The sequence below is a fragment of the Mus caroli genome, chromosome 1, assembly GCF_900094665.2.
Source record: "Mus caroli chromosome 1, CAROLI_EIJ_v1.1, whole genome shotgun sequence".
Taxonomy (NCBI): Eukaryota; Metazoa; Chordata; class Mammalia; order Rodentia; family Muridae; genus Mus; species Mus caroli.
In genome coordinates this window covers 79,478,171-79,499,773 of record NC_034570.1, presented here as the reverse complement: position 1 = coordinate 79,499,773, position 21,603 = coordinate 79,478,171, and the positions used below count along the sequence as shown (strand labels likewise).

Here is a 21,603-nt window from a genome sequence, read left to right as displayed (position 1 = left end):
TATTCTTGTTAAAGCTAAAACTGACAAGACAGGATTCTTCGATGTTGAGGTTTGACTTGCGCCGAAGAAGCCACGTCTGTCTTAGAGCTAAGGTCTGTCCCCAGGGAAGGCTGCTCACTTGGGAGGAACCAGCCAGCAAAACAGTAGTAGTGGTCCTGCCCTCCTGGCTAGTTGCCTCTTCTTCTGAGGACCACTTCTTAATTCACCACAGTAAGAGCAGTGCAGCAGGGCTCTATTTACACTGTGCCATGTGGCCTTCTGTTTCCGTCATGGGCAGACCCATGCAGAGGAGCTTATTTTCTTTCTTAGCTTCTTCTTTAGCAGATTGGCAGCCCCTGGAGTCCCAGAGGCTTCTAGTCAGCTTCCACATAGTCCCTGGGCTTTGTTTGCCTCTCCCATTCTCCATTAAGGTGAAAACAGTAAATACAAGGTCTGACGAGCAAGCCTGCATATGCCACATGTAGCCAGATGAGGAGGCTGTAGCCTCCTGACCACTCTACTTAAGTCAGGCAATTACAGACAACTATTTCCTCTTGCATTAGGGGACTCATATCAGCCGATGTTTGGGCACTGATGCTGCCAGAGCTACTCGCACAGGCAATGCTGACTGTGAAGGTGGCATGTGGCTCCTCCAAACCCATGGGAAAGATACTGTTCAGGTGTCTTGGCCTCTTCTTTATCTGCCTAGCTACTCTTAACCTTGTGCACTTGCTGTGAACAATAGAGACCCTATCAGACCCCTCCTACTTCAAAGTGGGTGCTATAAAAAAATTAAGTGTGTTGTCTATTTGTTTAGTCATTTGCTTATAGACAGGGTCTCAGGTAGCCCAGGATAGCCTTAAACTGTCAAAGAGCTGAGGTTGTTCCATCTTGTGCTTCTGATCCTTCTACTTCACCTCTTGAGTGCTGTGATTACAGATATGAGCCATACTCAGTCTATGTGTCAGAGAAGAGTGAGTCCAGAACTTGGTGCACATTTGCACTTAGTGCACCAATGGAGCTGCCACCACAAGGATGCTCCAACTTTACCTGGGACACACTGAGGCTCCAAAAGAGCTAGTGCTCCCCAGACTCATGGCCTTCCTTAAGTTGTTTTAGTCACCCTCCATTCTCACCAAGTTTACCTTAAGACAGAGCCTATAAACATCTTTTTTCATTGCTACAAGTGTATGCAGTGCCCCTAACAGCAAACCTCACATGAGAAACTGTTCTCAGTACTAGGAAACACATCTTTCAACTTTCAGTGAAGTTTGTTATTTTAAAAAATGTGCCTTTTTACCCTCCCCCTCAACTCTCTGAGGTAGGATTGCTTCTGCTGTTGCGATACTACAGTAGAGAGTCTGGTGCCTACTCTGCACACAGATACTGGGAGCTCACCTTCCGTCTGCCTCCCCTCCCAGTCTCTCACTTCTAATGTATTCACCTTACTTATTTCCTTTGCTGCAAGTCCTCCATTTTCTTTTGGAAACAGAGGAGGGTACACATAAGATAAGTAAAGTTCTTTATAATACAAGGTCAACATATATGAAGTCATGAGAGTTCAAATAGAACCTGCCTAAACAACAGCCATGATGGCAGACACTCAGTTCGTGGAAGAAGGAAATGGGACACTCTCACATAGTCTTCGGAGCCAGTGATCAGGCTGGCTCTCTTCTTGAAAAAACAGGAGAGAACAGAATGATCTTCCAGGGAATTGGCCTCAGTTTCCAGGGACTTGGGGAGTCAGGAGTTATGTAAACCAAATTGAGAGCCAGCAGATTTGGCTTGCCTGTTCTCTCCCTGAGTCTGGATGGAGGTGGGCTCTGGGACCTCAGATGCCCCACCTATACCATGGAGCCCAGTTCCTCTGTGGCTGTTCTGAGGTTTGTCTCCTGGAGGAATGTGGGATCTTTTTAGCCTATTGAAGAAAAGTGTCTATAGCCAGTCCTGCTGTATCTGTTGGGAGAGAAGCTCAGTGCTTCTAGAAAATCAGTAGGAACCCCTTGAGGTGTTTTAATGAGGATGCTCTCTCTGCATCCTTATGTAAGGAGATCTTATATAAGATAGAGCAGTTGTCAGGGTTCATGATTTGATGCTAAGCTAATTGTTTCCCTCCCTCCCAGAGGCCAAGTGCCTGCACAATGTATTCAAAATGACAATATTGCCATCTCGGGCTCCTGGGGAGTCTTGGGGCAAGCCACCTGTCTCTCCTTCATTGTCTGTGCTTGCTCTGGTGAGTTTGGTGCATTTCCTGGCATGAGAGCTACTCTTCTACCATTCAGCCCTAAGTGCCCACTGATCACACAACTGCTGATTAGACTGTTTAGAACTATCCAGTGAGTATCCAATAGCTGAAATTGCTATTCCTATCCAGGTTGCTACTTGTGTCTGAGCCCTCTTCCTTCGAGAACAACATTATCTAAGAGATGCTGCCCTACTTGTGGTGTAAACCAGGGAACACATGGGTGTTGTGAAATTTAAAGACATCACAAGTACTTTACATCTTAGAAGAGATGTAAATATTAAACAAAATTTAAGAAGTTTAGGAGGGCAAGAGCCAGGCTCCAGGAAGGAAATACATTCTTTGCATTCTTCTGGCCTTGCTAACTGTGATGTATCAGCTGTGGTGAGAGAAACCTCGGATAATCTTGTTCTTTAAGAAACTGCATATGGAGACCAATGAGAAGGCTCCTGCTGATGCCGGATGATCTGACTTCGATCCCAGGGTCTTACATGGTAGGAGGAGAGAACTGACTTCCATAAACTGCTCTTTGATCTCCACATGTGTGCAGTTGGCATGTGTATATACTCACATATACATGCACACAAGATAAAGAAGGGTGAAATATAAAAAGAAACTATATATACTATTGAATGTTAATGAAGTAAGCTCACATTCTTTCCTAAGCAGAAACCTGTGCTCCTTTTAACTCTATACTGTATAACATGCAGTCTTTGTGGGGGCTCCAAAGCTAGAATTCAGAAGACAGACCAAGTCTAACTGTTCTAGTCTAGATCTTTGCCCCACTCTAACTTTCTTTTTCTTTTTAGCATTCTAAGGGCTTCACACTTCTGCTTCTGTCTCCTTTGCTGTGCCCTGGCCTTACAACTTAAGAAGGCAAATTACACTAGAAGAAAAGGTCACCCATCTTTGGATCCCAGTTTTACTTCCTAATAGTTAGGTGACCTTCCTTCTTTTACCTCTTTGTACCTCATTTTCTGACTCTGAAGGATTATAGGAGATAATGACAGCACTTCTGAGATTGTTGTGAAAATTAAGTGAGGAAAATCACAGACCAACAGTATGACCTATCCACAATGGTGATCCCGTAGTGGCAAAGCCTGGGGACAGTCTTGCTCATGTGCCAGCTCCACATGAGAAAAAATAAGGCACTGGAACAAGCTCATTCAGTTAGTCCAAAAGAACTCACTGAAATCTGAGCAGTTTCTACAACTTCAGGGTTCAGTTTCATTTTTCTTTTTTAGACAGGGTCTCACTATGCAGCCCTGGCAGGCCTTGAACATACTGCAGACTAGGCTAGCTTTGAACTTACAGAGATTCACCTACCTCTGCTGTCTGAGTACTGGTATGAAAGGCAAGTGCCACCATGTTTTTTGTTTGTTTGTTTGTTTTAAACTTGAGCAGTATTAGGGAAACCACTTTTTCTCTGCATGCCTCCCTGGGAAACATAGCAGCAGACCTGGGCCTCAGATTTCAGTGGAGTCTTGTAGTACTTACACCACTGCACAGGTGGCCAGGCTGACACAGCTCCTCTGTCACATGGGAGCCCCAACCTTCTCCCTTGGTGACTGGTCTCTAGGGCTGCTTCAGCCTATGGCATTACATACCTCTAACTGAGCTACACTCTTCAAAAGCAAGGCTTCCCTTAGTGATGGTATTACATGCCTCTAACTCTGGCACTCTGGAGACTGAAGCAGGAGAGTTTGAGGCCAGCCTGGGCTACACAGTAAAACCTTGTTTCAACAACAACAACAATCAACCAAACAAAAATACTAATAAATTAACCAAATAAACAAGTAGCTAAATAAACTCTCACCCCTTCCTCAAATCCCAAAACAAACAACCTAAGACGGCCATGCTGGGTTGGCAGATGTGCCTTGCCAGGTAGAAGCCCAGTCAGACCTTGGCTCCAGTAACGACTTATCTATTGGTCACTGGGCAGGGAAGCAGCCACAACAACCTGCTAGAGCATGGCATGGGCTGGCTTAGGCAGTCCAAATGCAAATATACAGTTCTGTTCAACCCTTCCCATTTATCCTCAAGTTAGAATATATCTCCACTGTGTATCTGCTCAGCTATTATCTTGTCCCAACCATCCTAGTTCTGATACAGAAGTCCCTACTTTGGACTTACCCAACTTTGGGTAAGCCCCACAAAGATTATACAAAAAAAAAAAAAAAAAAAAAAAAAAAAAAAAAAAAAAAAAAAGGACAAGATCAGATAGAGCCCTAAAAGGAGAAGTAGGAGTCACAGGCTCCTTGTGCAGCTGGAATGTTGCCAAGAGGGTCACACGCCCAGTTACCATTGCCACTATTTAAAGGAGTTCAGGATGGATGCTAGGGTAGGTATAGTAATTTGGCTAAAATAAGGCAAATCAGCACTTGGTCAACTGGCATATAGATGCAAACCTGCCTGGCTCTAAAGTCTGCATTTCCCACTTGCTATCTCCCATGTAAGAGCCCCATGTTACAACCTCTCCTTCTCTAGGTTCAAGCAGACAGAGAACAGCAAATGGCATTCAGATGTGAACCTTGTTGAGGATCACAGGCAAAGAGGCTTCCTTCCATGCCCTTTTATTTAAGACATGCAACCCCCATGAATGGCTAAACACACTGGCCCGCCCATCCACAGTCATGGGCTGACTGAGGCTGGGCTGAGGGATGGGTACCCTTACATACCCTGTCAGAGGTGGGTACAATGAGTGAGAGAGACAGGCATGCTAGCTCTACTTTTCCATTCAATGTCTGCCTTCCAGCTAACATGGCTCAGTTACTCAAAATCAGTAAAGAGACCAGAACTGAAGCCAAGAGGATCTTACTCTCAGAGGATGCAAAAGGCTGAAATAAGAAATTTTAGTCAGCTGGTCAAAATCCTGACTAACAGGAACCAAGAAAAAACAACAACCACCACTGCTATTGAGATTAATACAGGAGCTACTGCTCTTCTCTGAAGAAATGGGCTGAGGACTTCTGTGTCTAGGATCTATTGTTTAGGGCATGGACTTAAGTATACATTGTCGGCAGCACTGGTCACTGTGGAGGCAGAATGTGCAGTCCAGAGCAAAGGCTGGCAGAGATGCTCAGTCATATGACTCTGCATTGTGGGAGCTCCGAGATGGATCTGGTAGAGGAGCCTACATGGAATAGGCCCACTCTAAGTTATAAAAGACATGATGGGAGGATTCCAGGTGATAAGAAATACGAAGCCCTTTAGTAGTCTCAGGTAATGAGAACACCATGAGGCTCATATACTGTGAATATATTTTGAATGGTTGGTGAAATGGCTTGGGAAGGATTGGGGTGTGGCCTGTTGGAAGGGGTATGTCACTGGAGGCAGGTTTTGAGATTTCAAAAGACTGGTGCTATTCCCAGTGTGCTCTCTGCCTTGTGCTTATGGATCAAGATGTGAATTCTTACTTGTTGCTGATGCTATCATCATCAGGAACTGGAGCCCCCTGAAACCATAAGCCCGATTAAATGCTTTCTTTTTTTAAGTTGTCTTGGTCATGGTGTTTTGTCATAGCAATAGAGGAGAAACAAATACAGGCAGAGACCACCTGGGTTATACCTATCAGTTTATCACCAGTGCCAGCCCAAATCTTCAGTAAAGTAGTAACAGTGAAGAAATAAATGACCAAGTCCAGAAAAAAAAAAAAAAAAAAAAGAACATTTACTGCTGCCTTGCTATCTGCTGGGTAGGTCTGACTACATCATGCAGATTAGACATGGGACTAGACAGATACTCATGCTAGCAACATAAGTCATCTAGAGTGAGCTCACATAGCTTCTGTGATGAGTGTGGTAAGGCTAGAACTGAAGAGATGGCTCAGGGGTTAAGAGAATTTGCTGTTTGTTCAGAGGACCCAAGTTTAGTTCTCAGCACTCATTTTAGGCAGTTCACAACTACCTGTAACTTAAAAAAATTTTTTTTTTTTTGGGCAGGATGTGTTCTTGCTAGATCCTCTTATTAAAAAAGTTTTAACTTTTTCTGTTTACATTAATATATTTTATTAGTGGGGTGTGTGTTTTCAGGTACATACATGTGTAGATATCAGAGGACAATTTGCTGAAGTCAGCTCTCTGTCTTTACTCTGTAAGACCTGGACATCAATTTTAGGCCATCAGGCTCTACTAGATTCTCTTACTGGCTTCTAGAGATGGGTACAGTTCACATAGCTACCTGACAGGTAGGAACTGAAAAGGTGACAGCATTTGCAAAACTTGCTCTGGGTCCCAAACTACAGCCCTGAGATTGGGGTATAAACATCCAACCCTTAGTTTAGCACTTTTCCATAAAAAGGGAGAGTCTCAGCTCACATCTGACTGGCATTAAAATCTGGTCTCTCTGCTAGACTCTGTTCCCTCCTAGGTCCTGAAATTGCATGGTGTGAACTGCTTGGGCAGAATGTGGCTCTTGATCTGAGACCAGGTCATCTTGACACAATGGAATTAAGTAGCACTTTTGTTCTGAGGTACTTAAGAGAATTAATAGAAACAAACAAACAACAACAATAAGCCAGAAAGTTTTCATGTCCCTATCACTCAATTACCACCAAAGGTTACATCTTACATGGTTATAACTCAGGAAATTGTCACAATGTGTCCAGATCGGGGCCACTCTGCACACATGGTTGGATCCTCACAGTTGCCACTGTCCCTGAGACAGACCAGACGGTCCCAGGACATGGGCCTCCCTCCTGGCAACATTAGCTCTGACATCCAGCAACTATTCACTTAGTCTCCTCTTCTGGAATTTTGTCATTTCAACAATGTTTTATAACTATACTCACACAGCATTTTAGCCTTTCAAAGTTGCCCTAAATTGAGAACTTCGACCATTTTTAAACTGTGTAGAGTATAAAACCACAGCGTCCATATCCAACAAGAGAAAGGCAGTAGTGGCAGAAGATGGTTCCGTAATCCTGGCCAGTGTGTGCTCTTTGACAACTCCTCAACCTTGAGCATCAGTTTCCTCATCTGTAAAAATGGGTAGAGGGCTTGAGGGTGAAGGAAGTTAAAGTTAGCAAGTAGAAGCACTTGGCAAAGAGAAGACTCTCAATAAATTCTAGCTGTTTGTTATGATTGATAAAGAGCCAAGGAAGCTTCCGAGCTTTACTGAAAACAAGGCTCTTGCTGGTCACAGATGATTAAGTAAATGACCACACCAGCCCTTAAATGACCCCAGGGTTTTCTTTCTCTGTGTTCCCAAGACTTTAGCATGGGATGTCTACAGGGTGCTTCACACAGGCACCTCCACAAGTGCAGCCTTGTGAGAACAAGTGGCCCTGCAGCACTGGATTCTCTGTGCTTAAATTCAGGCGGGGGAGTGGGAATCTGGATAGGGTGGAGGAAGGGCTGAGCACTTTCTACTCAGTACAAAGGCTCTTGAGCAGCCAGGCTTGTGGGGTGGGAGACCCCAGGGAGCTACTGAGCTCAGAGGAGTGGCCAAAGAGGCAGGGGTCAGATGAGTGATTGAATTAGGTGCTGCCTGAATATCCCTAAAGCTCAGCACTACTCAAATCTGCAGGGGTTAAGAGGGACAATGGTCTGCACTACACTTGAGGTCACCTCTACTATGATTAGCTATGGAAATCTGGAGGGAAAAAAACCTCCCCCCAAATCACATATGCAAAGGCTCCATTATACAATTGAGAGAACACTCAATGTCGAGCCTTTGAGTAGCTGGGAACCCAGCACAAATGGCTGGCTATATCTTAAGCAATATGCCCACAGCCCATTGAAAACAGGACAAAACTGGGCATTCAGGATCCGTCATGATTTACTGAAAGTGGCATTGTCTGTGCTTCTGCATGGCACCAGCAGGGGTGGGATGGGGGGTGCTCCTCATGATGGCAGGGTCACTCCTGTGTCTCCTACTCCCTGGGACTTTTCAACTCCCCTGGCCAGTATTCACTCTACTTAGTTTTTTTCCTTTGAAGTTAGAGAATACAGCCTCATCGATCACTGACACATTGGATTTCAAAAGGACTGGGAGTGAATTCACTTTTTTTTTTCTCTCTAACAAGCGAGAAAGATTGAGCTGGGAAGAGTGAGTGAGGAGGTAAGGAGGGAGGGGAGCAGGCCAGGACCAATAGGGCCTTCTGGGTGATGTTCCCGGCCCCACAGTGAACAACTGGGCTCATTGCAAGGGGAGGGGGGTACTCTTGTAATAGGTCCTACCCCACTCCACTCCTAAGGACCTGGGCAGCTCACAGAGGCCTCATCTAGATTCTGTGTTGCTTCCTAGTCTTGCTAGTCTAGCAGGAGAGGGAAGTATAGAGCCTTCAGGGGTGAGGACCTCACACATCTTTCACTGGAACAGAAACAGATATAAAGATGGGCCAGATAAGTTTTCATGTCCCTATCATCCAACCGATGTCTGCTTGTCCCCTATGGGCAGATAGATGGCTTCTCCTGGTAATACCATATGCCCATGCTGTGCAGGCAGAAACTCGTGAGCATCCTGATGAACCCTCTTGAGACTCTCTCACCTGTTTCTTCCTGTCAGGTCTGGTCTGATGTCTGATGACCACTACAAGCTTCTAAATGCCTTGTGTGATGTCCTATCTTGAGCCTTTCCAGTTAGGTCTCAACAAAGCTGCTATAGATAGGGCTCTGAAACCAAAGTCCTACTCCATCCCTCCTGTGGGTAACAGCTTCTACATTGAAATTAAGAAAATGTTTGTGCCTGGGGACAGCCCAATGAGGTCCTCAAAGAACAGCCTGTTTATATATCCTCCATGACACAGCTATGGCAGAGGCCTACACATTTTAGAACATAGCAAATGACTGCACTGATCTGCCTGGATCTGTTCAGAGAAGCCATTCCCAAACTGTTCTCTCTCACTGGCCCTCCTTGACTAGAATTGGAATCTTCTGCCTGCTCTGTTAATATTCCATACTCATACTCTTACTCCTGACACTTCCTGAAGTCAGGGCTGTCTTGACTGATGAATGGCGACTGCCACTGTCTTACCAGTGCCTTCTGAATGCTTTTGCTGTGATGTACTTTCCCATGGATGAAGATGGCAGGCCTCTACTTAGATTGGCTGAGGGTGGTCATTTCACAGATTTTTATCAAATGTTAGTTGCACATCCTTCCCAGGCAAACAGTCTTTGGCCTCTCACCCACAGCAGGCTTTCTTCCCACCACATTACACTCCAGCTGTTCAGAGAAAACCTAGTTCCAATGGCAGTTGTAACCCACGAGCTGCCTTGTTGACTGTAATTTTTAAAGCCACTGAGTTATGAGATTAAAGCATGATTGAGTGAGTCACTGACTTGGGCGTTTGCATGTAATCGACAAAGTCTTGCTTGGCTCCGCTCACCATCAGCTCTGTGATAGTCAAGAGGATTTGTCTAGAGAGCTGAGGTTTCTCTCTTATCGTTCTGCCCCCTGATTCAAAAGATACACTATTCAGTTTTATGCCAAGTCTTTAAAAGCAGAGATGATCTGCTTACAAGCCACTCCTGAGGTAACTTCTTTGCAGATGGCTCCAGGAGGGCACTGTGCCTGGCAAGACCCCCAGGTCTGACTATACCCTAAATCTGCTCAGGTCCAGTTCTGTTGTTGTAACTGTTTTCCAAAAGAAATGTCTGGGCCTAGGAATGTGTTTATAAAGGAAGAGAGAAAGTAGAAATAAATTCTGAAGCTATAAGACTTCTAAAAGAAAATCTGTGATTCTAGGTCAGTTAAAGATTTCTCATGCCAGGAGTTAGAGGAACAAGCCTGTAATCTCAGCACTTGGGAAGCTGAGTCAGGAGGATCTTGAGTTTGGGGTCAGTCTTACATAGCAAGACTGTTTAAAAAAAAATGAATAGGGCTAAAGAGATGCCTCAGCAGTTAAGAGCACTGTCTGCTCTTCTAGTGGTCCCTCATTCAATTCCCAGCAATCACGTGGTGGCTTACAACCATCTATAATGAGTTCTGATGCCTTCTTCTGGCATGCAGGTGTACATGCAGATAGAGCACTCACATACATTAAATAATAATAATTATTATTATTAATAATACCATCAAAACAAACAAAAAATCTTAGATATGATAACATAAGGGCACAATTGATAAACTGGACTGCTTCAAAATTAAAAACTTCTTTTCAAAAGAAAGGGAATAAAGAAGAGCTAGAAAGAATAAGACGAAAGATGAAAGAATGAGCTGGATGGCTTGTAGTATCACACAACTTGGTAGAGGTTCTATGTAAAATAGCAAAAGAATCCTCAAAACTTAGTACTAGGAGACCAAAAGACCCACCCAGGAAATGGGCAAAAGTTAGGATGGGGAGATAGCGCAGTTGGAACATGTTTCCATGCAAGCATGAGGATCTAAGTTTGATCTCCAGAACCCACATTAAAAGCCAGGCATGGTGGCACATGCTTGTAATCCCAGTGCTGGGGAGGTGGAGACAGGATGATACTTGGAGCTTACTGGTAGATAGGTGAGCCAATTGGTGACTCTGGGTCTCAGTAAAAGATCCGATTTCAACAAACAAGGTAGAGGGCACCTGAAGAACGGTACCTTAAATTGACCTTTGTACCCTGTAAGCATGTGCTCATGTGTGGCTTACTAGGGACTGAGGATAAGTGAGACAGTCTGCCTACCAAAGGGCACATGTGGAGTTTATCGGGTGAGGCAACTATTCTGTATTTTGACCATGGTAGTCATATGATTATGTGTGGAGCTTGTGGACCTATACACTAAAGATGGTGGATTTTATTGTATATAATTCTATCTTCATAGGGGAAAAGGTGGTTATAATTGATCAGAGCAGGGGCCTGTGCTGATGATGTTGGCAGTCCTAGGGATGGGATGTAGCATCTGCTCTCCACAGACCTGGCAAAGACAGGCCTGAAAGTTGATAGAGACACAGAAGGAAAAAAGGCAACTCAAACAATGGAATACCACTTCCAAGTTACCTACATTAACAAAGAGTAAAGCAAAGCCACAAACTGAATTTGCTGAGAAGAGTAACAGCATAGCACTGTTCTCTGATGGGGTAAACCTCAATTAGTCCAACCTTCTGGAAAACACCCAGAAAGCCAAAAGCTCTAAAATGAACAGTATTAAGTATTATTACTAGGTGAGGCATAGCCAATGGCTACTTTTTCCTTGTTTATTTAAATATGTTTACAGTGTGAACATATATTCATTTTATAATAAAATAATCAAAGTTAATTTTAAGAATTGACACAGAAAAAGTCAATTTTCTTCAACCTAGTAGTTTATGATGTTTGTATTTCTAAGTGACTTTTACACTTTCTGTGTAAGGGTATTAATTACAATGTCATTTATAGCAATAAAAACTGTAACCATCCTACTGTAGCAACACCAGGAAGTGTTCTGAACTAGGATCCGTTTGTACAATGAATGATTTGCAGCTCAGACTTGAGTGGCTTGGACTGTGGCCTGCTTCCCCTCCTTACTCACACCCTTGCTCCTCATCAGAAGGCAGAAGACATCTGGGTCTAATGTGTGAGTCTAGTAATTCTTGTAAGCTACTCTGAGGAAACCAAAGTGAGCAAAGCAATAATTAAGCGTGCTCCCAATAAGCTCAAGCGAGTCAACATAAAGTAACTGCTTCATGGCCGGAGAGAAGGCTCAGTGGATAAACTCGCCTGCGGCCAAGTCTGACAACTGGAGTTCCATCTTCGGACCCATGTGGTATAAGAAGAAAGCTGACTGCTGTAAGCTGTCCTATGATCTTCATTTGTGTGCTGTGATGCATATCTTCACACTCCCCAAATAACTAAAAACGTATTAGAAACCTACTTCATATTATCACATTGAGTATTTCCTTTGTCTTGGGGATAGAGTGCTTCATGTGTACAGGAACACTGCTTTTTTTTTTTTTTTTTTTTTTTTCCCAGACAGGGTTTTATACACTCCAAGCTGGACTCAGATTCTCTGTGTATTTGAAACTGGCTTTGAACTTTGGATTCTCCATGAGTGCTGGGATTTCAGGTGTGTAGCCACTACACAGTTTATGTTGTGCAGCGGATTGAACCCAAGGTTTCCTGTTGTTGGGTAAGCACTTAACAGCTAAGCTATATAGCCCTAGCTTAGTAATTTTTTTTTTTTCTGAGACAAGGTTTCTCTTTATAACCTGGGCTGTCCTGGAACTCCCTCTGTAGACCAGGCTGGCCTCAAACTGAGAAATCTACCTGCCTCTGCCTCCCAAGTGCTGGAATTAAGAGTGCGCCACCACTACCCTAACTTTTTTTTTTTTTAAATATATCCTCGTGTGGTAAAATAAAACACCTGTATGTTGTCCCCCAGACATTTCTGCCATTGGTTTGTGATACCAACAGGTTCTTGAGGGACAAGGGAACATTTGCAGGAACTCAGTGTAGAATGAACAGAACAGAAGAGCTTTGGCCTAGGAAACAGAGTCCCGAGCACACTGAAGAATACAAACTGAAATCAACTGGGCCAGTCCCAAGAAGCAGTCATGGTTGAAATCTAAGGATCAGCTGCAAGGGTTCTCTTTCTCCAATGCAGGTTTTACCAACGTCAAAGCATTCCATGCTTCTTATGTAGCTGTCTGGCTTACATTCAATTGACGTGAGTGTGACATGGGGGCAGGGCAAGAATATGCAGTATGTCCTATGAATAAAGAGAGTCCCAGGGTTGCCTAACTGAGTACAATTACCCAAAAGGCAAAGTCCCAAAAGGGCCAAATTCCACTCCATCTGTCAAGGTCACTAAGACAAAATAATCTCATCTCTGAGGAAATGAGGGTTCTAGCCATGCCCTGTTTAAGTCACAGAAGTTCTTGTCTCTTCTGGTCAGCATGAGAGCCCTTCCTCCCCTCCACTGTACCCTGGGAAGGTCAGCAACTTCTGTTTGAGTAACCTAGGTTATATTTAAGTTCTCTTCTTAAAAAGCCCCAAAGACCAACAGGAAGGCTTTATCTGGTAGCAGCCATTTCCATTCTGAGCAAAACGGGGGTGGGGTCCTCTCAGGATCCTGCAAAGACTAGAGGTTGCCATTCCTATCCAACTTGTTCCTGCCCCATTCCAGAGGAGTAGCTCTGGGAGGAGGTAATTTTTGCCTTTTTAGACCAGCATCTCTCTTCTCTGGTGGAACTTTGGGAGTGTCCTTCCTGACATCTCCAGCAGGGACATCCCAATCTGAGAGGGAACCTCTGAAGTGTCGATGACCCCAAGCGTACTGAAGCCTTCTGACTCCTCATGCCTATCAGGACAGCTCCACCTGAGAAAGTCCTCACCACATCTCTTCTACATGCTGGATGCCCTGGCAAAGAATTAAGTATCAGCCAGTTTACTTGGGCAGTCTTGGTTCATACTGTATAGTAACACTCTCATGCAAACATTCTGATCTACAGCCTTGGTTTCCATTCTCCCCACTGTAGCTAGCAGTACCTTATTTAAAAAGATCAGCATGCATGGCACTGCTTAGAGACCCTGAACAAACAGCTTGTTAAAATGCAGCACTGTTCAGGAAGTGAGGATAGAAAGATTAATACCATGTGGTCTTTGCTCTGTAGGAACTGAATCTTAGGGGAGGAAACAGGGGTAGAGATGGAAGATAACAAGACAACTGGAGAGTGTGACAAAGATAGGCATGAAGGGCTATGGCACCCTGAGAGAGAGGATTGGCCTAGCCAGCCCCACTTGGAACAAGCAGAGGATTTCAGTATTCAGATTCTTCAGGTCCAGAGAGAGGTGAAACCAGAGGATATAGCAGCAGGCATGAAGCAATGCTTTTTTTTGGCCTGGAAGAAATGAGGCTAGACATCAACATGCAGAGTGAACTAGAAGACAAGCAAAAGCTTCTAGAGGTGGGCTAGGAGCCAAACTTGCTTTCTAGAGTTACTTAGAAAGCAGACTCAGTGTTCTTCTGAACAGGCCTGTTGAACAAGTGCAGCAGTTCCAGCTTCAGGCCTCACTACATCCTGCCTGGAAAGACACCCAACAGTCAAGGTAATAGCAGAGGTGGAGGAGTGGGGAAGCATCCCAAGTATTCCAGCTGGCAGAGGGCGTGGCTCTATCTCTGGCTACTTTTTTGCCTCCTTTCATCTAAACCATCTCGGGGTAGATAGAGACACTTTCACCTCAGCGTGTCACAAGTGTCCAGTCTCGGCCTCAGGGCTCAGAGGAGGAGAAGCCGCCTTTGGTTCTTCTCATGCTCATCAGTGGGCACATCTTTCTTGAGCAGGTTGTCCTTGCCCTTCACTCCCATCCACTTCCCATCGTGCTTGAGATCCCCTCGGCCTCCTTTGCTAAGTCCATATGTCCTCCTCTACTTGGTATGCAGTCTTAGGGTAGGACATCTGCTTCCTACTGCCTACAGCTTCCTCCCAGAGTTAGGAGCAGTGTTCCTGCTGTTGGAGAGAGAACTCAAGAGGCACCCAGCAATGGCCACTGGTCAAGTGTCAGTCTGCACTCATAACAACTTCCAAGGTAAACAGGATTCTCTGAAGTTTTTGGAAGTGCGAGAAATGGCTCTATGTTGTGTCACAGGGAGAGTAAATATAGGGAGAGCGCAGATGGTTCTAAAAAGCCACCCAGAGGAGTTCATCTAACAAGGAAGGATGTGTGCCAGCTTTTATATATACCAGTTAACAAGCCACAGACACTGATCAGATCATGTAAGTGGCTGTAAATTAGTTATATGTAACTAGGTCACATTTCAAGGTTGCTTCCTGCCCATGCCTTGGGGTGCATAAGTATGACTATTTTCTGTAATTCCATATGAAATTAATGTACAGTAACTAAACTGATCTGTCACTCTCAAAGGAAAGGTTTCCACTGTAGGCTGTGTGTTCCGTGGTGAAGGGTGCAGCTCCCCACCCTTCCTGCTACCCATGAGAGTCCAGGTCTGAGTGTCACAGAGAGCTGGATCTACAAATGAAAATAAGCAGGAAAGTAGAGAAATCAGTGAGTTGCTAAATATCCAAGTGAAGCCATGTGCTGTCTACATTTAAATGGAAGGCCTGGAAGTAGCAGAAGCCCACTGAACCACTGTCACTACCCTAAAGAGTCGCAGAGCTACTCTCTCTCTCTCTCTCTCTCTCTCTCTCTCTGTGTGTGTGTGTGGTGAGATAAATAACAGAGGGATTTTCTTTAGTTTAAACTGTTGTTTTCCCTTATTATTATTCACATCAGTTCAACACAAATGACTCCTGTGACATATTACAGGAAGTGAAAGGCATAAAGAGACAGAAGTTACAAATGATGTCTTCTGAAGATCAGAGAGGACAGAAAGCTCTTGGTATGCTTCAGGCACATGGATTTCTTCAGGGTTCTAAGGATGAGCACTGGTTTGGGGCAGGAGTCATTCCTCAGTTTCAAGTTCAGCAAGCACTTCCACCCAGTGCTTCTTACTGTCTAGTGGTTCACTGCCTCCCTTCCCATACCTGAAACTTCTCATTCCTCATTTACATTCTCACCCCCTCCACACACACACACTGGGCTCCCCAAACAGGTCTCTGAAGCTATGCTGAGTGAAGAACTCTCTGAATGAAAAACCTCAGAACCTGGGCCTTGGACTATGTTGTGCTTTGAGTTGACACAGACACTAAAACTAAAGGAAAGTCAGAAGGGCTTGCCCATCCTCCACAGCTGCACCAATGTCATCGGAGAGCAACACCGAGCAGCAGCCATCCAGAATGCAGCTATCTATGGCAGAGAGAAGGAACACTCTGCCGTAATTAGCACTGCAGACAGGTAGCGAGGAGAGAAGCTACCCACCTTCCTCACAGCCTGCTCTTCCTGGAGTAGTCTCTACCTTCAGAGGGCCAGGGGAGGGAAGGAGAAGGGGGAGCTAGGGGAGGGGAGAGGGAGGGCTGCTTTGACCCTGAGGGTCCTGCAGAGGAGTAAAGAGAGTGCTGACTCTTTGGCTTCACACTAAAGGGACTGGACCTTGGGAAGGGCAAAAGAACTGTGCTGGGGTTGGGGGGTCAGTCACTCTTACTTCCAGCCTCCAACTGGACCCCTAAGCGTGGTACTAATCAAAAGAATAATTTACTTAATTGTATGGAACCATCCTGAGAAGTCACTTAGCCCAACTGTTCTCCATTACCTAGCCTGGCTTCCTGGGGAAGTGGTAATGAGCTGCTCAAGGTTCGCTGGGTAATAGGGTTGAAAAGCTTGTTGGTCAGTTAAGCAGGGTCAGTGATGTGTGGGACACAGTTTAACCTGCTTTGCATGGCCGGGGAGCAAAGAAGAATTTTTACATTTTTAAATAGTTGAAAAGTAATCAAATGAAGAATAATATTTTGTGGTCTGTGAAAATGATATCAAATCCAAGTCTCAGTGACCTTCAACTATCTCCATTCATTTGGAGCACACTAACAGGCAGGGCTGAGTCAGAGACAGACCATATGAACCAGGAGCTCATGTCATTTACTGATTGGCCTTTCCTGGGAAAGCCTGCCAACACTGACTGAAAGGCTAGGCTAGGTTAGGATCAAACATTACAGACTCACACAGCTTGAGTCCCAGGGTATTCAAAAGTGTCTTCCATTAGAAAGGCTACCTTTACAAAGAAACTGCATGGAGCTTGGGCCTCAAAACTGTGTCAAGTAGGTTTCATAGATGACAGAGCTGAGAACTTAGTAAAGCCTCCTTTACTTTATATAAATTTTTCTCAGGTTTTTTTCATTTGATTTCCAAGGCCCTCTGAATTCATAGTTTTAACTGCCTGTGGGAGACCTTGTCTGATCTCTGCAAACTTCTAGTTTGTTTCGCATAGAAGTCTTAACCTGGCTCAAGGGAAACAGGTTCAGAGAGCTTCAGAAAGCAGGGTGTGGAGTTTCCTGACATCAGCCAACGTTAGTCTTAGTATTGAGGATCTGTTTGGCACCCCATTACCTTACCATCATATCCTTTCTGAAGACAATAGCTGAGCTAGAACCCCAAAAGGGATTCAGGGTCTTAAATACACCCATGCCAGACAGATCTATCTTCCCCCCTAGATGGCAGCTGCTGAGGGCTGGCCTGTGCTAGTCAGGAGCAGAAGCCTTCAGATAGCTCCCCTTGCATCAAACTCAGGATATGGATATTAGGGATCACTGTGATTTCTTTTCTTCCACCCATACAGAAGTCTTGGCCCCATTATGGCCTCTTTTAAGATTCAGGAGAGACATATATTATAAACAAATAATTAAAGTGGTCATCTGTACCAAGTCCTTGAACTACCCTGGCAGCAGAAAACATGGATTCAGAGACAAGCCACTCAGAAGGGTCATTATTCAACTCAGCGACCAAAAATCACTAGATAGCCTTGGAAGCCGGTGTTGCTTCTGGGGCAAAGGAGAATCACCTTTTGGAAGAAAACTTTGTTAAAATCAGCTCTAGGTGAGCAAGTTGCTCTGCCATTCTGCACTTATCGAGCCTGCGTCTCTGACTCTGCAAACAGGCACCATATTAGTGCCTCGGACTTCATCCCTGCTCATTCTCAGGGTCATCAAACACTGATTTCTCGGAGAGGCAAAGCCTCTGGATTGGCTGAAGACCGATCTCTAATTGCTGCTGACATAAAAGGATGTGCCTTTTAAAGGACTGCCACCCAAAACATGCCACAGTGAACTACGGCAGACAAAGCTTCAGAGAACAATGGCAAACAGCAGGCCACTGAAAAGGCACCAAGGAAAAATGGACTTCTGAGGGCAAAGAAGGCAACAGGGATGGGAGAACAAACGCAGGGCTTCTGAATAAAGCCATTTAGCTGATTTATAAACGGTCTCACCAGTGTCCTTGGCTGCAAAGATTGATGTCTCCATCTAATGTGGGGGTCTACAGACTTGTTTTCTGGCGAACGAAGGGATCAACTCCAAGGATACAAATTCATTACTTTCAAACCTTAATTAACTGGAACCTAATTAGGTTTTTGAGGGTGTTTTCCCCTTTCACTTTAAAGGCAAACTTTTTTCTCTTATGTCAGCATAGTGTAATAAATGGAGGAAAACCAAACAAAGAGCTACTTGGATGCCTGGCAATAAGCAACCCATCTACCTGTGGGGACCTCAGCCTTCTCATTTATGAGTTAGGAGGGCCACTGGGATACAGATATCTAAAGTCTTTTCAGCAATACAATTCTGAGTATCAGACATACTAACTGCTCATTCTCCATCAATAATCTATGGTCATTACGCTGATGACCACACCTCTTCCAATGGGAGAGAGATAAGTTGCCGCTATTTCTCTCCCCCTCCCTCCAGTTTCACAGATGAATTAACCCAGTTGAATTTTATTATAGCATCTTGGTGGGGAAACATCTGGAAATGGTACTTCAGAAACCTCCTCATTTGATGGGCTTGGGTAACAGCTGGTTTTTCATTGTAAAAGTTAAGTAAATAAGAGAATCATGCAGAAAAGGCACACATAATATACAACCTAACATTTTTTATTATAACTCAGTTTACATAGATATATATTTCTAAACCATTTTTGAAAAAAAGTAAGACTTAAAGAATACAAGTTAGTATCTGGTTTGGTGGCTCACACCTATAATCCTACCATTTGGGAAGCTGAGGCAGGGGGCTAGCCATGAGTTCAAGTTCAACCTGAGCTACAGAGTGAGAGAAAACTAAATTTATTCTTTTTATTGCCTTTCTCTCCACCTCCCTTCTTCCTCCTCCTCCTTCCTCCTCTTCCTCCTCCTCTTTTTCTCTACTCCTCTTCCTCTTCCTCCTCCTCTGCTTCCTCCTCTTATTCTTCCTTGCCACATGATCTTGACATACATCTTATATGGCCTTGAACTTTCAATCTTACTGTTTTGGTTTCCTGAGAGATGAGATTATAGGTGCCAACATCATAGATTTCTAGTCTTTTTGAGAAAACTAAACCCAATTCATTTTCTAAAGACTTTCCTAAGCCCCACAATTCATTTGTAAAGTGACTTCAGTCTTCCTAAAGAAATTCTGAAGACTTGTCTTTCTAAAACATGGATGTGTTTACAGAATAAACAGCTTCCTTTCAAGAGTTGTATTTGATCTGTCTGTCTAATGTTTAGTCTAAGCACTAATTACAACAACCTGTGCAACTGGTACACTTGGGTTGGGGGCACATGTATAATGCACCAGTGTATCAGAGGGAGAAGAGGATGCTGGGAAGCCTGTGTGCCATGCTGTGGGCATCAAGCACTGCTTTCTGCATAAGGAAGGGTGAGTGAGCACCATTGCTCTGCTGAAGGGCAGTCAGGCAGATAAGGCAGGTAAAGAAGCTAGACTTGAGTGAGGCAGAAAGGTCAGACACATGTTCTGGTGTCATTAGCATCAACTTAGCCACTTGGAATCAGGAAGGGACTGTTGGTGGAGATGACAGGAAGGTGGGCTGCAGCCTCAGGACACCAAGCATGAATCAAGGAGCAGAGGAAGTAATCTCCATGAGAGGACAGAACTGGTGACATAAAGGCTTCACAGAGGAGACCTGGGAGTGTCCCCTCTGCCTCTACTTCTTGAATAGTTTAAGGACAACTTGGTGCAGATCTTCTTTGAACATCTGGTAAAATTTTCCTGTGAATCCATCTGGCCCTGGATTTTTCTTTTTAGCTGGAAGATTTTTGTTGTTTTGTTTTGTTTTTTACTGTTTCAATCTTATTTGTTATGGATCTGTTTAGGTTGTTGACTTCTTTTTGGTTTAATTTTGGTGGTTTGACTGAATCTAGAAACTCATCCATTTCTAATAGAGTACAGTTTTAAAGTATGCCCTTATGAAACTCTGGATTTCTTAGGCATCTGTTGTAATGTTCCCCTGTTCATTTCTGACTCTGTTAATGTGGGTCTTCTTTATTTCTTTTGGCTACTTGGACCAAGGGTCTGTCAATCTTGCTTATCTTCTCAAAGAACCAGCTGTTGGATTCATCAATATCACTGGGGGTGTGCCCTGGAAAGTCTATCTTGTCTTCACATGCCTCTGTCTCTCTGCTTACTGGCTGCCATGAGACAAGCAGCTCCACTGGGTCACATACTTCTCATATGCCACCTCCCAACTATGGGCCAGAAACAACAGAGCTATGTTCCAAGAACCTCTGAAACCACAAGCCAAAAATATGTCCTTCCTCCCTTCTTTGTCCCAGGGACCTGTCACAGCCATGCCATCTACAAGTGAGAATTCAATCCTGGACACAGGTTTTCCAGGTAAGAGCAGCTGGGAGTCACAGAACTCTATACACAGATACCATCTTACCCTAACTCATATTACCATGGTGTGGCAGGGGCAGGGGAAATAGGTGGAGAGGAAGAGGCCACCAGGCTGTTTCTCACCCTTGAGTTTTGGGCACAAGCCAAACTCAAGACCACATAAAACAAAAGAGACTCACTGACCTGATCTAAACGGAGTGCGCCATCGACAAAGCGCTGGCGGCGGAGTTGCTTTGCAATGCTGTGCAGGTTCAGGACTGCCTGGTGCACCTCCTCGACGCTGTGCTCTGGGGAAATCGGGGGAAGCTCTTCCTCAGGGATCTTCTCAGTTGGATTTTCAATCATGCTCTGGGCATGGTCGTAGCTCAGTTTGGTGCAAGAACGGATGATAGTGCGGCCAAACCACTCTTCAAGGATCTGCAAAGACAGACTGATTGTACTTAATTTCTCTCTCTCTCTCTCTCTCTCTCTCTCTCTCTCTCTCTCTCTCAGCACTGAGTGTGTGCTCTGACTGGTGCCACATGGATGAATAAAATGCAGAGGTTGCTGCCCTCTGGCAGTTTAGACTACCAGGCCCTGGCAGAATTCAAGAGACAGCTGAGGTCTACACTCTTCCCCAGCACAAAGCAAGGCCACATGGAAGACTTGCACTGAATGGCCCATGGGAAGTGTTTCCATTTGTTTGGATGAATGGTCATCAATGTCACAAAGAGGGAAGAGAAGATAGGATAGCTGCCTGAGACACGAGATGGGACTATGACGGCTGGCTGCTGGCTTAGAGAAAGAAGGAAAGAGAGGAACTCAGCAACTCTCCACACACTGAATCTATGTAACACAGCTTCTATCCTAGATGTATGCAGTGATCCTTGTGATTGATCACCCTCCTTGAAAGGAAGAACTATGGCTTTTTAAAAATGACAACAGGGGCACTTGGAGAACAGCAGTTACTGTTCACATTATTTTTAAATTTTTAAAAAAGATTTATTTATTTTTATTAATACGAGTACACTATTTGTCTTCAGACACACCAGAAGAGGGCATCGGATCCCATTAGAAGTGGTTGTGAGCTACCATGTGGTTGCTGGGAATTCAACTCAGGACCTCCAGAAGAGCAGTCAGTGCTCTTAACCACTGAGCCATCTCTCTAGTCCCTACTGTTCACTTTTTCTTCTTCTTCCTCCTCCTCCTTCTTCTTACTTCTTCTTCTTCTTCTTCTTCTTCTTCTTCTTCTTCTTCTTCTTCTTCTTCTTCTTCTTCTTCTTCTTCTTCTTCTTCT

At 44.4% G+C, this 21,603-nt stretch overlaps 1 protein-coding gene across 3 annotated transcripts in view; it reads right to left on the bottom strand.

Annotated features, from left to right (window-relative positions):
- The window catches only part of Dis3l2 (DIS3 like 3'-5' exoribonuclease 2), a 328,742-nt gene that overhangs the window by 40,343 nt on the left and 266,796 nt on the right, over positions 1 to 21,603 (bottom strand). For all 3 annotated transcript variants that reach the window (XM_021163217.1, XM_029476858.1, XM_029476861.1), the window contains one exon: positions 20,511 to 20,744. In XM_021163217.1, coding sequence (XP_021018876.1) covers positions 20,511 to 20,744 — 234 coding nt within the window. The remainder of the gene's footprint in view (positions 1 to 20,510; positions 20,745 to 21,603) is intronic.